Source organism: Lonchura striata, chromosome 2 (genome assembly GCF_046129695.1).
Source record: "Lonchura striata isolate bLonStr1 chromosome 2, bLonStr1.mat, whole genome shotgun sequence".
NCBI classification, from domain to species: domain Eukaryota; kingdom Metazoa; phylum Chordata; class Aves; order Passeriformes; family Estrildidae; genus Lonchura; species Lonchura striata.
This window is the reverse complement of record NC_134604.1, coordinates 72,450,231-72,467,800: the sequence shown is the minus strand read 5'-3', so window position 1 is coordinate 72,467,800 and position 17,570 is coordinate 72,450,231. Positions and strand designations below refer to the sequence as shown.

The window sequence follows — 17,570 nt, the reverse complement described above, 5'->3', positions numbered from 1 at the left end:
ATTAGATTTGAAGGGAAAAAAACAGAAAATCCACAAGTTTTTCTTCTCTAATCATCTGCAAACTCATACAACACAAGTAATGCTGGGTTTCTACAGGAAAATGTTCTCACTAACGGAAAGGGATTTGTTCTTAGTGACTCATGGGCCAAAATCAAATCACTCCATCCAATCACTTCTAGGATTTGTGCTGATTCCTGGTCCTGAAATGTTCTGAAAAGCATTTTAGAAAATCAATAAGGGAACTATCAGCCAGAATGAGAATTACAGGATTGGAAAAGACCCCTTGAATCAGTTAGCTTGAGTTGCGAAAGGAAAGATCACTTCTCAAAACTCTGCTGAGTTTTGCTGGGGAGGGGACAATGCTATGGAGATGTAGGAAGAAACATGGGAAAGCTGGACAACCTCCAGAAGAGGAGGTGACTAAAGAGGCCAACTCTGCACAAACACTGGGGCTCATGCAGCAAAACTGGGGCAGAAATAAATGAACTTTTTCAACCTTAGTGACACAAGCAGACAATTGCTCTTCAAAACAAAGGATGACCATTTCACTAGATTCCCAGATAGGCAAACTCACGTGATAGAGAAGTAAGAGAAAAAACAGGAAAAACAAAAGAGGAAACTGAATTTCAGTCTTCTCTCTATTTCTTGCTTTCTACAGCAGTAGTAACTGAGTGAGTCTTGAAAAACAAAGCAGTGTCAACAACTTACCAATAAGAGGGTAAGGAGCATGTTCTCTTCCTGAAATCACCCATAGCTTGTAGTCTTTTTCAGAGCCCTTTAAAACCAATATTAAGAATCAGTTTGTCAGCCATTAAGGACAGGTTCTCAAATAAAGTTTCTCACAATCAAAGGATAATCTGCACCTTGCCAGCAGGGTCAAAGGTGCAGATTTGCAGTACCCAAGTCTGCCACCAGCAAAATTCCTTCAGTGTGTCTGTCATGTGCTTTGTGGTTTATGTGACCTGGGTTTAGCCCTGAGCAGTGAGAGGTGCTGGAGCCCATCATTTCTGAAGAAAAAGGGGGAGACTTGCCTCCAATTCTGTCCCTCAGACTGGAGTGCCTCCTGGCAGCAGAGGGATGGATGCCCATTTCACTACTCTGCTCCACGCATTCCACAGATTTTCTACATCCCTAAGCAGGAGGAGCTCAGGCTGGTGAGCCAACAGCATCCTGTGACTGACAGGGCAGGAGAGCCTTCACCTGAGATCTGAGCCCACCCTAATGATGCTGAGGCAAGGATGACAGCCCCAGGCTCATGGCTCTCAGTGCTGCCCCAAAATCTTGCTGTAAGGCTGCTGTCAGCCTTTTTGTGCAGCTCTTACGTGTGGAAGGGCTTGGGACTGCTGGATGATGTTTTAAGACTACTGAGGCCTCTTTAAAATGTACAGCAGAGAGGATAAATTTACATCAAAAGAGACAATTTTCAAAAACTGGGGAATGTGATAATTTTTGGGTGGGAAAAGCTGTGAAAATCTCTGTTTTAAATCAAATCAAATTAAAGTGAATTCTAAATGTTGCCTTCAGCAGAAATGTACAGAAGAAAACGTGGATAAATACAGTTCATTAAAAGTGATCTATTTTACCTTAAATATCTTTTTGGTGACACTACTAAATCAGGCTAGTTAAAAATCTAAAAGTTTTCTGGCTATAACAAGTGTTAAATACCTCATGACAACATTTATTTAGATCCAGAGTTAATTCCTACCTCCTTTCAAACAGACTTGCCTACTATTTTGCATTTTCTGGACCTTCACCCAGTGTTCCTAAGGCTTTTGAGACTCTTCCTACTTGCTGCATGCACCTGATGTAATGCTGATACACCCAACAAAGCCTTTGCAGTTTGCTCTCTGACTGACAGAGCTTTCTGGCCCATATTAGCACTGCTGTTAAGTCAGCTAGCAGGGGGCAGAAGAAAAATAAATAGGCTTTGGAGACATCTCTGATGCCTCAGGGCAAGCAGCCAGGAGCAAATAAATACAGCTGAAGAGCACAAGAAAGGGTATTTGCTTTTCCTTTGACAGACAAATATGAAAGGGTTCATTGCTGTGAAGGGAAACAGGGAAGGGAAAGGCCAGTAAGCGTGGTTCCAGGAGGCAGACTTTTCATCTCTGACTGCAAATGCTGTCCTTTATGGCTTTATGAGGCCATTTGTCAGGGTAAATGTGACTGTCCCAGAAAAGTCAGCAAGTGTACTTACAGAGCTGGGAAACCCCAGGCCCTTCCTTCTGCCCCACTTGATAATTTGGAACAGATGATCAATGCCATTTTGCACGAGCTGTCATTTTACCAGAGAAACCACAGAAGAAAAAACCCTGACGTGTTAAACCAGAGTGAACTCAGCCAAAGTAATAGCCCTATTAATCACACAATATGTGAAATGTAGTTTTTATAACTGCCATTGAAAAGTCATGGAGCTCCTTTCAAGTGGTTCTCTGCGGACAGAAATAAAAAACCTTGATACAGCACGTAAGGCAGAGCTTCTTTACAGCCAGAACAATCCTAGCAGGGGAGTGGATGTTTGATTGATATGTAGGCTACAGCTTAATTTATTTAGCTTGTTTGATTTTATTGCTAAACTTATGATACACCTCTAATGAAAAAAAAAAAGGCTTTCTGCTATAAAGAAGCAGCAAAAAAATGTAGTATATTAGCTGGGCAAATAATTCCGCAGGCAAGATGTTACATCTTTCAGATGGCTTTCATTCTTTTTCTATTTGAAATAAAAATGTAAAGAGGAAGAAAAGGTTGATTGTGATACATACAAAAGAACACAATGCTGAAACCCAACCTACTCCTTGTCCTGCTAATCTCAAAGTATTCTCTTTAAATATTACCATTTTCCTCTTTTTTCTGTATACAAAGTGAGGAAGCACAAATGACACCCATAAAATGGGTAAAAATTAAGCACATCACAATAAATACTTGCAGTTATAATAGCACTTAGGTCTCCTGATTTTTGGTGCAAAGTGCAGGAGACAATCTGCAATTAAAATTCGAATTTTAATTCACCTTTTATCCTTTTCACCTTGCAATCCCTCTGTCGACTCCAGAGATTCCTTAATTAAATGGACTATTGGATTCTGAGCCAGGGCCCCAGCCCTGGTGTATATGAGATGTCTGAGCCATAACAAGATGGGTAGACACAAATTGCTGTGCCTGGGAAATGCCAAGCTAGCAGAATAGACTCCTGCATTAAAAGCCTGTGTAAATCAGGGATAATGGATGCTGGGGAAGGAAAATTCTTAGGTTACTCCAACTTTTGTTCTGAGTCTCCAGAAGCCCCAGGGAAGTATAACAGTGCCATTTTGCTCATCATACTTGACTCTTCACACTCAGGGGTGTGGTAAGGAAAGACTTGTCAGATTCCATGCAATGAGACCAACATATGCATCATGAGTAAAACATTTTAAAAAATCCTGTTACCCAAACAGCAAGCTCATAGACCAGTTAAAAAGCTGTCATCCAGGAGCTTCTATATGATCACTGGCACTGTTGGAGCCATGCTGTGAAACACAGTGAGAGAGCTAGAATTCTTATCCCTGGCACTGATCCTCTGCCACACCTGAGGAACTATCTAGTTTGGTTTAGGACAAAGGAAGCCAGTTGAGGCAGTACTTGATCTAGCAGGGATCACTGCATCTATCTGGTAACTCCCCTGCCTTATCATAAGTTCTGTAAAAGCTTTTTTCCAAAACAGTTTCAGGACACTGTTTAAATTGGGAGCATTCAGATTCCAGACAATCAGTTAGTTATATTTGTGTATCTCATAACTCCAAAGGTTCATGGATATTTGGAGTACCTGACTGGGACACTTGAGAGCAGTGCAGTCTGGGGATACAGCTGATCATGCATGTCTGCACATAACAGGCAGACCAGTAGGCTTCTTGTTCACACTGAAGCATGCAAAAGGAGCTCGATCAAACTTTCAATTCTTGTGTCAAGATATCTTCTCTTAGGCATCAGCAAAAGAGATTTAAAAGCAACTTGAAAAATGACTGATCTCTTACAGGGATGAGAGGCTTACTTAAAACGTTTAAGGCACTTGATAATCTCTAGAGTCTATATGTTAACAAGGCACTTCTGCTGCATTTCTACGCCTCTGAACTACTATGTTAAAGGATTTAATTAATGTTCATATCCTAAAACTTGGAAAAAGTGCAAGGGAAGATCCGATTGTTAAAAGTAATTACAAAGAAAGACTCATTAAATTGGTGCAAGGACTTACATTAATTCCCAGCTGCTGTAGGGCCATCAGAATTACATCATTTGCTGTATCAACATTGGTTACACTTAGGGTTTTTGACTGTGAACAGAAAAAAAGAGAAGGGGAAAGTCACATTAAAAGTTTGGATTTGCATAGAGTATCTGAAGTGCAGCAGCTCTGCATAATTCATTCTTAGAAAAAATGAGAATATCCTGTTAAGATTTTGCTTGACAAATAAATTATACTACATAGATAAAGGTCAAGCTGTTTGAGACCAAGGTTTGATTCCTCTGCTTTGTCACATACTTTCTGTATTTGCTTCCTGCTTCCCCAACAGCTCAATCAGAAGAGAGAGTATTACAATTACTGGGACATGACTTCCACATTAAAATATGCAAGAAGTCAGAACCACTAACTGCACTTTTAGACACTGCATAAGAGAAACATAATGGTTTGATTAATTTAAAAGCATGGAAGTTTCCTTTGAAAAATGAAACATTTCAGGGAGTTTTTTTTTCAGTGAAACATCAATTGTTAGTTTCTGTCCTTTTCAACTGAAGATCTCCATGGTAAGAAAGTATTGTACACAGGCCGTTCATCCCCATAACCTTTCCCACATTCTATATAGATTTCTCAAAGCTAGATTTGGCTTAGTACCAGAAGCACTTCCTCTTGGTAATGTTCCATCCAGTTAAAACACGACCTTTCCAGTATCCTCCAGAATCTGCTGATAGGCAGTTTGGAAAAGCATGAAGCAGCAGAGACGCCGCTTTCTAACCAGCTACAGCGACCTGCACAAAGTGCCAAGCTTTGTGCCAGCCAAAGTGCCACTTCCCACAGCTGTCTTTCCAGAGGGAGATTTCAGCACCTGCAGCCTGGCACCAGCGTGGCTCATGTCCTGCTGGGCAGTGCTCTGTACCTCAGCTCCATGGGCTGCTCCAGTGCTTGCAGCACCACACCCACGCCAGCCTCGCTTCCCAGCCAACTCCCGCTCACCAGCACAGGTCACAGAGCCCCCGTTACAGGCTGGCTTGGCTCTGCCACCAGGACTACACAGCTTGTGATTGCAGCTGGCTCATGTTCAGACTAAAGCCTTGGCAGAATCAAGGCAAGCCCACTGCAACAAACCACCCAGGCCCACCTTAAAGAACAGAAGGCAGCAGAGATGGGGGTAGATGTTTACTGCCAGTCTCAAGACAGTCTGCAATACCCTGACACCTTGTGTAGCATGTCAGTTTTATGTTGGCTATAAGACGTTCAGGTGAAACAAACCCCTGACATTTTGTATTTAAAAAAGATCTGAGCTGTACCTTTGTGTAAGACCCTGACAGTAACAAGCTGCCATGGCAATGAAAGGAAAGTAGTGAGAACACTGTGGATCTTGCTTCAGGACAGATCTGAACGCTCATACCATAAAAAATTTAACATTTGCCTGAAGCAATGACATCTGGCTCTCAGGAGTAGGTCAGCACATTTGCATAAGTTTTGCCCTTGGCTAGAATATAGTTTGTACCTTGTGTTCGGCCTTCCCTACTGTCCAAAAATGAAATAATTCTTGGGTATCTGCAGCTGCTGTAGCACAGGAGCCACAGCACCATAAGAACTATGTGCATCACAACATTTCCATCTGTTCCTCTCTGCTTTATTACTGATAATATCTCCAGTGTGTCACTCCTAGGACTGTCAGTATCAAGAGACCATATATGCACAAGAGCTAATTATAGCTAAGGAGAAAAGACACTGCCCCAACAAACCCAGGCACAAGACTGCAACACCTGAGTGCATGTATGATTTATACACTTTTACACCTGAGTAGACCTTGATCTGCAGGGCATTTGAACTGTCACAATTATTAGTATTGCTTATTAACTTTTGCCTTAGCAACCTGACAATTCTGTCATTGTTTACCTTAATAATAATTTTCTGGGAAAAAAAAAAAAAGAAAAAGGCAAACTCCTTTATGCTTACATTTATGCAAATATAAAATTCTAAGTGGAGAGTCATTATTGGACAAAGACAGTGAAATCTAACTTCTGTGAAAATATCTTATGCCCTTGCCCATAATCCTTAGGATTCTGAACTGGAAATACAGATGTCACAAGCACAGTTAGAAAGAAAAGACAAAAAGCAGAAGAAGAATGGATTGATTATCACCAAATGCTAGGGAATGCTAGGATATCCCTATGGAACTGGCTACATACAAGAATTTAGCTTAAATTGGTTAAAAATTATATAGTCAAAAAGGTACAACTCACTCTGCATGACCTTCCCTTACCATCTACTCTGTGCCTATAAATTCAACAGTATCAATTATTTGATGATTAACATGCTTAAGGCAACTTCAGGGTGTTCTTATACACTGCTTTACTGACTTAAGATTATCATAAACAATAAAACAATTGCAACTTTTCAGAATTTAATGAAGGCAGCTGTGGGGTTAGGTAAGTTTCACAAGCAAAAAGAAAAAAGGGAGCATTGACATTTCTGGAGATGCTTATGCATAAATTATACTAGAGGTGTTTCTTGGGACCTCACACTTTTTCAGTCTTTAGTTCATGTGCCAGAACCAGTATTTCTTACCAAGCACACTGCCCTTAAAACAGAATTTGTGTATTAAAGAGACAGAACAAACATTTTGGTCTATCTATGCCATGCCTTTTCTAGGGCCTGAATCCTTAAAGGAGATTGCAAACCAGAGGAAACCTCTCAATATCCAAAGGATGCAGGTGAATAGCACTCATAGGTGATGTGGATTTAGACCTCTGTTTAGCTCAAGAACACTTACGTATGCACAGGTTCCCATGTCCTTTGCAATTATCGTCAGAGGAATACTTTTAGGATTGTCTTTTTCCTTCTCTTCTCTTATTCGACTGACAAAACAAGTACAAAACAAGTACAAAACAAGTAAATTTTTAATATTGCACACATAAATAGCAAGATATAGATTTATACAGCAATCAAGCATTAAGTAACTTGGTAAGGAGATTGTTTGCAGATGTACTGCAGTAGAAAGACCTCTGAGGACAAGAAAGCATTCAGCAGTATCTGGAATGGAGGCTGACTGTGGCCTGCAGTAATGCCCTCTTGTACTGAATTTCATTGCAGAAATCAGAGTAAGCAGCAGAGAAAGAAATGGAAAAAAATCAAGCTAAAACTACACATCATTGTGATGCCTGAGTCTGCACTACAGACTCCTACTGGAATCAGTTACATCAGTACAGACTAGTTCAAAGGACTAAACAGGAGAACAGTGAACTGGAAATCATCCCAGCAAGGATGATTTAAACAACCCAGGTACCCTGAAGAATCAGGTAAAGACACAAGCCTCAACCAGAAGAACTGGGTGATCAGAAAACAGAACCACCACTAGTAGTTTTCTGTCCAAACACTCAATAAAATAAGACAGCTCTATTTATGCAAACCCTCGACCTTACCCTCCAGCACTGGGCATGTTTTTTCAGAACAAAATACAGCCAGCCTTGAGCAGCACACAGGTTAGAGCAGAGGTTTCTGAGCTGGGCTTGCTTGAATGCCATCACCATGGAAAGAGCTCCAGGCTCAACTCGAGCCATGGTGGCAGATGCTCCTGCTGCTCTGTTGGGAAGGAACAATGTGTGATAGGAATTGCTCCAGTTTTCTCCTGAGTACAGAGAAGCAATTCCTTCCTTGCACAGGGATTGTTGCATAAAGCACACAACATCTTTTGAGGGAGAAGACATGGGATTTTTTTTCCTTAATATTTGAAAGATCTTATCTATCATGATGGCATAAGCACCCACAGCTTCGGAATCACTGGTCTAGACCAGGACACTTTCCAGTGCCTTTAAAGACCATATAATAAAGTACCTTTGCAAACAAGACAGCCATGTTTCCTTTTGTTCTGCAGACCTAAAAGAATTAAAGGAAAAACAGGACAAATTAGCCATCATTCTAATACCAAAACAGTCCTTCTACAAACCACAATGGAATGGACCTTTTCTTGGTTGCAATTTCATAAATACCTACAAAAACAAAAAGGTATATCCAGATTTGAATGAAAAGTCTGCTTCCCTGCAAACTGAAAAGCCTCCCAGGGAGATCAAAAGGCCCAGTTACCATTTTTGCCACAGAAGGTAAAGCTTCACCAGTGAATTTCATAGGAAATGTGTTGAACTCTGAAAGTAATGTCCAAATAGAAGAGAAGGGCTCTTGAAAAAAAACCACTTAATTCAAAAGTTTAAAGGTATTTCCTCAGGTACATGGATTTCTTTCCACTCTAATTCTTATTTATTACTTGTTTTATCAGTACATCACGAAGTACATAAAAGCCCACTGTACTCAGTAGGGTTAAACTTTGGACATTTGGAGGCTTATCTCATTTATCTTTATCTCATGTGTATACTTGGAAGGATAAAAAGCTGTCCAGTAAAATATAGCTAATAATATGACAGTTCAAGGAATCTAACCTAATTCTGCTTCAAATTTCTTGATTTAAATCCTATCCCAGATGTAACTGCTCTTCCCGCTGCTGCTTTTGCAAATCAAGTTTTTCAAATTTACACAGCAGGCATTTAGGGAACTACAAGCCTACTCAATGATGCTGTGAGAGAAATGCACTTTATAAATGTAAAAAATATGATTCTGATTTGGTTAGTCCAGTTCTGGTGGACAGACATCTGTGCACTCATGCATGGCCCTTTAGATTTTTCTGTGTACCTCCCGACATCAAATAATTTCACTTCTGTAAAATCTCTGGCTCTTTTTGACTGAAGCTTTCCTATTCAACGACTTTCACTTATCTATAAAGGATCACATACTGTCTTAAGATCAAAGCTCCTGTTTATTGGCAAGATTTCAACTGAAAACCAACAGAAAATTTCAGCTGTCTCAGGACTATTAAGTGTAAAAAACATAAACAGCACAACCAGCTCAGGAGAGTGTAATTTGTAGACAACATTGTCCTTAGGTATGGACAATGGGACATAGAAATTAAGCCAGATACTCCAGCTTTTGCTCTGTGTTGATAAAGAAGGAAATGCAATTCCTAAGACTCAGGCAAAGCAGCTGGGATTTCAGGGGGATGGTGCCCTCCCTCATCCAGAGTGCTGAAAGAGCCCTCCCGCTGAGACTAAAATTATCCTAATCACTGAAATTACCTCTGCAGCCCTTATGTGTCTTACAGTCAATGCTGCAAAGACAGACAAATTTTTTTTTACTTGATATTAAAATTCAGAGATTCTGCTTTAAGAGGAATTTTGACATTTTCTCTGGCACAATTAAATAAAAAAGAGAAATAGGACAAAGGTCAGTATTTCAATGTAAGTTTCCTGCTACTTCCAATACATGGCCTTCTGTTTAAAATTGTCATACAAGAGTGTTTTTGATCCTTTCATTAGCTTGGCTGTTTAATATTTGTAGTTCATCTTAGTAATTAGCCAAGGTGTTTGCTGAGATATACCAAAAAAAAAGGTAATTTCCACTGAGCAAGTTTGCAGCACAGAAAGTGCTTTGTCAAATAATGTATTTTCTCAATTTTTAAAATGAGATGGAAGACGCAGTAATGGAGGGCAAGTTGCTCAGAGCAGTGGAAGGAATTGGTTTGAGAATCAGCAAGTCCTGCTCCCCACATTCACTGGTGCTGAAATAAATCTGTGATAGTCTCATGACCTGTCACCCTAGAAACATTTGCATAACTTGTTAAATAAAATATATTTCAATTCTTACCTGAAATTTGCCACACAGTTTGTGGTGGGCCAGCCCAAAACAAAGGAGCGGTCTGGGTCTGTGCTGCCCTCACACACTTCTTCTGTACAAAATGCTGTCCACATCTCACAGAGACGTGCTTGGCACTTCAGTTTGAAATGAGAGTGTGACCTGCAGGTGGGAATTCACAGGTGTGTCACACACATGAAAACACAGACAGCAGATTTAACAGCTAGAGTTTTTCTTCCTTCAGGCACATGAGAGGCTTGCATTGGAGCTGACAGAAGAAGCACTTCTGCTTCAGTTAAAGAAAATGTTTTATTGGGTTGCATATAAAAACAATTTTTCATTTAAATGGGATCAACAATCTCTTATTTGTGGAATAAAGAGATTGCTTCTGGCATCCCTGTACATCCCCCTTATCGGGGGAAAGCTGTCCATGTCTAGAGTTGCCCTCCAAATCTTGCTATGAGGAAAAGGTTGCCAGTTGTATTTGACTCTCCTTTCAGTGACTTTAATGCTTGAGGAGTTCACAATACAGTTCTATTGCTTAGTCTCAGAGTCAAAAATGATGATGAGTTTAAATAGTGACAACTAGGCCAGGGCCAATGAAGCAAACCTGAAGAAAACACAAGCAAAAAATTGCCATTTTTGTTAACTACAGCACAGGTCGCCACACAGCCTTCACAAACTTTCTACATAGTAGCTTTAAAAACACATCACTCGGAGAATGAGCCAAGACCTTCTGCATTCTAAAAATATTTACTCATCTATAAGGAAGATACATAATTTTCCAAATTCCTAAAAACTTGGTCCTTCGTATGTTTTATGCTACTAAACAACTGAGTAAAGGACAAATTTACAGAATTTCACGTTTTTAACTTCAACTCCTTTCTTCCAATAGATTTCCCTTTATAAGTATCCTTCTTTTGTAGGATTAGCAAGTGCTAGGGTATGTGAGAAACAAGTAAAAACTCCCAAAGCCAATCCAGCTCTGCAGCACTGCCAGAGCCACCCACTTCAAGCTCCGCAGAGTTACCTGAGCTGTGGTTCTCCTGGGCCAGCAGGGAAAGGCTGGAGGAAAAGATCCCCCCCTGAAACTAAGAGCACATCAGCTCATCACTGTGTTGCAAATGTGGATGGGGACAGTGCTGGGCACCATGGTGATTAGTGCTCTATAAAAAAATATGCCAGGTGAGCAGTTTCTTAGGGCTTTGGCACACAGAGACTACCTTCTCTGAGATTAGCCTTGTTTACAAGGTATTTGATTTGGGACAGACTGAACTAACACAGTCTGAAACATGAAAGCACTTGACCCTCATAGCTTTAGAGGACAGAGATGAACCTGGCTGGTCTGAGTTTTCCAGCTGACATTGTGCTAACAGGTGTGGTGGGATAGAGCAGCACATTCAGAGGAAGGTCAAGAAAGAACCATCAGTACTTATCAAACCTAAGGCTATGGTGTCTCCTGATCAGCTGAACATTTCTCTTCTCTTTATGGCATTTTCCATCCCAATTAAAGAGAAACTTAAAGTACAGGTAACATGCTTGTTACCAAATCAGTTTATGATGCAACAAGTAAGGTGTGTCAAGAATACAAAAGTAACTGAATTCTGACTGACCATGGAATGAATTGTGAAAATGTAGATTTACAAAAAAATACAGCTGTGAATTCTAATGTAGATGTTAATAAATGGATGCCTGGTCTGACTCTGCCAAATCAATCTGTTGACCCTCCCTTTCTCCTCAACTTCTTTTTGCCATTGCCCGGTACACATTGAACACTCTATGTGCTGTTTCATTTTTTTAAATATTTACAGTCCATAAAGCCACATCCCTACAGTGCTAGTAGCAGGTGTCAGCAGGGTGTTGGCAGAAACACAAGGATGCTCTCCAGTTATGCTTGATGTATATTCTTCCCTTTTTGCCATGCCTAGTCACAGCTTTCAGCTATTATCAGCATTCAAGGGGCCTGGTTTCCAGAGATGCTGAAACAGTAGCCTCCATTAACATCTAAAGAGCCCAAAGTATAATTTTATCCCCATCTGCCATGTTATTTATGCAATCCATGGATTCTTAGCATTTGTGAAACATGGGTCTTCTGTTTAAATGCCAAAGCATTACCTTTAGAAATTAATATATTGCTGACTAAGGAAGCAGCATGACAGAACATCTAAAAAATGGGTAGAATAACAATATAATGAGTATTGTATATTTCTAGCAAACATTACTGTGAATACCAGGCAGATTCCAAATCAACTGAAATCAACAGGAAAATCATGAAGATCAATGCTGTGGATACTGGCACACCCCAAATTATGCCACCTCTACAAAGTACACACAGTTCCTTTTGCTTACAATTGGATACCTTGCAGCCAATAACAGATGGAAGATTAATTTCTCTCCAGATTTGTTAATCTCCTTAACTGAATTATCTGACAAAAGCCTTTATGGACCTACTGTGAGACTGCTGCCATAATTCCATGTATGAACTCAGACATTGATTTCTATGTCCAACCACTTCAGGAAAATACCCTTAAAAGGCACGTATATGTACACAGGTGCACATCACAAAGGAGAAAAAGGAAACCATTTTTCTGTGTCTCCTACACAAAAATGTACCTTCATCACAAAACTAACAGGTCATTGAAATATTTACTTTGCCAAATAAAAACATACACTCTCTGTAAGAAATCTAATCAATATATAAAAAAGAGAACAACATTTTACATACTTGATTTTGGCTTAGTTAGAAAAACTCTTTCAATAAATTCATAATCCTCACATGAAGGTAGTGAAGGCACCAGAGGAGCACAGCATGTGAGTACCATTCTTTTTTTTTATAAACTAGTATAATGCATCATAGGAAAATGAGTTTGTATTTCAGATATTATTAGCAAAATAATAGCAAAAAAATGAACCCAGAGGCCCCTTGTCCAAAGTCATACATGGACCTGTTATGGAGAGGACTGACTTACCCTTCACAAATTCCAATGGGAGCAATGCCAGTTTGTTTCCTTTAAGTAGGAGCTCAGCCCTGTACAAGCAGTTTACTCAGCAAGCTCAGAGGACACAAGATACTTGTTCTCTTTAGCAAAAACCTGTACCCATTTGCTGGTCATACAAAGCCTGATTGTACATGAGCTCCATTTGTACAGTGACTGGTCACCTGCAGCTGAGCTCCCACCCACAAGAGGCCCAGCTGGACTGAAGATACCGTAGGGGCTCATATGCCCCAAGCTGAAAAACTGCTTAAGACAGAATTATTCACAAGGAATAATTCTGAGGTTAATTCAGATTCAAAGGTATCGCTAATTCTGTCCTAGTCTTACTGCTTTGGCTCTGCACCAGCGATTAAAAAGCCAATAGCAATCAACAGTCACGGCCACATAGCAATGCACACACTTGGGTTTTCCTTCTAGGAATCAGCATTGGCATTTTAGTGTGAGACAGTTTTAAAAATGCTGATTTTTAAGTAGTATTCATTAGTGACAGCTCTGATGCTTTAATTGCTGACAGGGCAGCTGTAGAGAGAACATCACAAATAGTTCTTCAAAATACATGAAGTAAAATCACTCAAAATACTATTTTTGCCATTTCAGAAAAAACTTGCTCCCCCCTCCCTTTTTCACATGCAAAAGCACAAATTGTTCTCTTCCACCTTTTTTGAACATTGTTTCTCTTCACCACATTAAATCACATGCTGTAGGAGCTGTTATTACTCCCTGGGGACCAGATTTTTGTGCAGTTACACCAACTAGTGCTTTCCTATGCAAATAGTCCCACTGGGACCCAGCCAAACCTGCAGTAATGTGCAGCTCAGGGCTGTAACACAGCTTGTGCTCACCAGGCTGACCAGGGAGGGGGGGCTTTATCTCTCCTGACTGTACTCTTCTACACTTAGGGAGCTAAGCTAGTGCAGCATGCCCACTGAATAGCCAGTGGACAGAGAGAGAGACTCGTCAGAGCATGACTCCCCTCACCCACCATCAATGCTCTTTCAGCACAGGTGAGTTCGCCACAGTAAGGAGCTGGTTTTGCCTCAGTGACTGTAAAAGGAACCCAGAAACCTATGTTAAGCTGCAAGTATTTAACTTTACAGCTGAAATTAGGTGAGGTGAATTCCACCTTAAACCAGCAATAAGCAAAAATCAGTTCAGTAACAATGTGGTTACTGCTAGTGCTAGTAGAACACGATTTCCCCTAAACATCCTAACGTTCTCTACCCACCCATAGCGGAACATGTTTTGTGTAAAATGTCCTCTGTGTTGTCACACCACATCAAGTGAGGGAGTTCAGCTGGGGGGGGTTATGTTTATTATGTGTGATTCAAACAGATACAGCTCGGATTTCTACAGAAAACACAAATTTCTTCTGGATTTTCCCAGAAGCCCCTGAAACAATTGCTTAAGCAAAAGGACACATTGCAAAAGCCCAGGATTCACATTGAGACTGCCCACCCTGTGAAACCACAACACAGTGCCTAACAGAGAGTGAAGCTACATCAGGAATTTTTATTATTATTTCTCCATAACCCATAACAACAAGTGAAAGCATCCTCTAAAACCGCCTTAAACCACAAATGCCACATGAAGCTGGCATGCTCGACAGCTTGTAAATGTGATTTAATTGTGAATGGTAGAGTGAATAATCAGAGTTCAACAGCAAGCCTGATTACACATGAACACTACCCAGACTGCTCAGCATGGCTTCCCCTTCCCCATGCTCCTTCTGGCACAGGACAACCTACAGAGACAGACACCACAGTGCTGCCTGCAATCTCTATTTTTATATAGCTGCTCATCCCCGATGTGTATCAAAGAGACTTCCAGGTAAAGGTTAAAGCCTCTAATCCCTCTACAACACAACCACTGGTGTTATCCAAACCCCACAGGACTGAAGATGACCTGTCTAAAACAAGAAGTTGAACATTGGACATAGCTGAGCGCCAATGAGTCTTTTGTGACCCTGCACTCCCAAAGTGGAGAAGACAACAGAAAACAAGAAATACATCAAAGAATATCTAATACTTCCATAAAATGTTGCATCGTGAAATTCCTTTATGGCTATAAAGCTTTCAAAGTACCCTGGAGAGGTCAAAATAAAATGTTTCCTTATGATTTAGGGAAGATTAGCTACTATAAAAGCATTATGGAAATCCATGCCATGTTCCACTGAAGAAAAGGTCTGCTCTGCAGGAGCAGTGCCTGAGGGGCCTTACTCACTTGGACTTGGCAACAACCAGAAGGTCTGTGAAGAGGAAAAGGTGTCTCTCCTGGGTTTGCAGACTCGTCTTCAGCTGCACGTGGCCGTCCAGGATGAACATTCGGTTGTGGCATATGAAAGACTGCACAAGGGGCCATGACTCTGGGCTGATGGGAGACAAGCAGCCTTCCCTGCAAAAGGACATAAAAGAAACGGAATCAAGGAAAGCAAATCAGCTACTTGGCTGAGAGTGAGAACCAAGCAGTGACTTCCCATATCTACTGCCATAAAGTAATTTATTTGACCACATTTTAGTGAAAGGTGAGAGGCACTTACAGGATAATTCAGCAATCAGATTCTGACACAAAATCTTTTAGGGACTGTCCTCACTGAACTTTTACAGCCCAAGCTGTAAAAGCTGTAGCATTTAGCATGAGTAGTACTTAGCAAAGGACAATAATATAGACACAGCCCTCCCCATTTTTTGCCATTCGTATTTGTTTCCCTTTGTATTGAAGTCTTAGAGAAAATATTTCATCTCCAAGGCTCTCCAAATAGAGAGAGGACACATAACGCGTAATGAACAGAGAACTGCACACCCGCCTTGATCAGAATAGGACTCATACTCAGGGTTAAAAGCCATTTATAGAAATGATTGAGAAACAATGACAAATATAAGGTGTTACTGAACCTTGGTAGAGACACACCACATACTAGATGCAACATGAGAAGGCTGCTCAGCCTTTCTCTGTCCCAGGACACAACCCACAAGCACTGAAAAAGCTCCTGCTGCAGGGTTTGGTTGTGTGGCTGGAACACAGTTATGCTCATCTGAGGCTGCTGGGTGATCCAAATCCAAGCCTGTGGGGGCTCTCTCCTAGAAGACACTGATCTTTTCTAAGGAGGTATTGAATAAGTTGCAGCACAGGGTGGAGACATGATTCTCTCAAACTCTCCTGATCTAACTGTTCTACATAAAGCACATGAATAGTTAGTGAAGCAGAAATAGATTTTCTCTAGCATGATGGTCAGCTTACTCACCCAGACAGGATATTGCCGTGTCCCTGCCCCAGGTTATCCCTACATTTTGAGCCTTGCTGTAACAAATTACCATTTATATGGAGCCAAACCAAATGAATATGAGGGTCTGAGAGGAGGACACTCCTTCTCTAGGGTTCCCTAGAAGCTTGTAGCAGGTCAGGCTCTCCCTTGGAAAGCCAGAGGCATGGCCTCAAGTTCTCACACTAAGCTGAGAGAACTGAACATGGGTCTCCTGTACCCTGGTGTACCTTAAATAATGAATTTCTGGATTAAATCCAGATACCATCAGTATCTTTACTCATGATTTTAAAATCCAAATTTGCAATTATTTGCTTCCCTAAGCGATGCCTCCAAATGAACCACTCCCCTCTGGCAAAACAAATCAGGTCAATTTTTATTCAAATATATTTACTTATTTTTTTCTTGTTAAAAAATTAAGCTAACACTTGTCAGGATCAGCTTGGCAAGAGCAGGCTGAAGTGAACAACTTTTCAATTCCAGTTTATTCCTCACTGGAATGGATGAAAAACACCTAATGACTTTTCTGGGAGAAGAAATGGAGCTTATATGGTGAGAGTCACAAAACAAACTGGGGGGGGGGGGGGTGGGGTGGGGTGGGGGGTGCGAATGAAAGAAAACAACAGCAAGCACAGGAAACCTTCAGAGAAGGTCATAAACCTTGTATCTCTCTTAGAGCCTGGATGACTCATGACCCTCCTCTCCTTGATACTTGTGGCTGGATTATACAGAAAGTTATTTAGGAAATCCTGACAGCTGGGAGAGAAAGGATAAACTCTAAGATTGGCCTACATTTGCAGGACACACTTTCACTGATGTATAAGGAGCTGGCAAGGATCCCTACCTGCTGGGAAGGGCCTTGGAGTCCCCTTTGAGACTCAGCTGAGAATCTTCAGTTTTTAAAAGAATTCCTCAACTTGTTTTGTCTTAAACTGTGTCTTAATCTTGTCTTTCATTACCTACTCCTTCAGGTAAGAGAGAAAGAAGATGAATGACTTACAGAATGAATAATGCAAACCTAAGTTATTTGGTCATTCCTATGCAGAAGGGGTGTCCAGGAGTGTGGAGGTTAAAGCAGAGGGAGGAATTTTGGTCCAGCGTAACAGGGATACACACTGTGTGGCTAGCAACAGGAGCCAGGGGAACAACAAGCACCTCTCCTACCCTGCCACTCCCATGGGACTACAAATTGCCACCTCACCAGTTCATCAATGAGTGTTAGATAACTGGGACTCCAATTCATTAACTCCCTAGCAGCACTTGGCACAGAAACTCAAGCTGAATTCAGAATGCTGATGAGTCCACCTGCATGAAGGCCATGCATGGCTTTTACTTCAAAGATTAAATCAGGAATACACTCACCCAGTAACAACCAATGTGAGGAAAACCCTTTTCATGTTACACTGCTGTAAGCATTCTT

General features: G+C 40.9%; 1 protein-coding gene across 1 annotated transcript in view; it reads right to left on the bottom strand.

Moving 5' to 3' along the window:
• Window positions 1–17,570, bottom strand: part of ARHGAP20 (Rho GTPase activating protein 20) — a 56,755-nt gene that overhangs the window by 15,455 nt on the left and 23,730 nt on the right. The window contains 6 exon segments of the mRNA XM_021525705.2: window positions 709–775; window positions 4,226–4,303; window positions 6,990–7,074; window positions 8,051–8,092; window positions 9,908–10,057; window positions 15,112–15,282. Coding sequence (XP_021381380.2) covers window positions 709–775; window positions 4,226–4,303; window positions 6,990–7,074; window positions 8,051–8,092; window positions 9,908–10,057; window positions 15,112–15,282 — 593 coding nt within the window.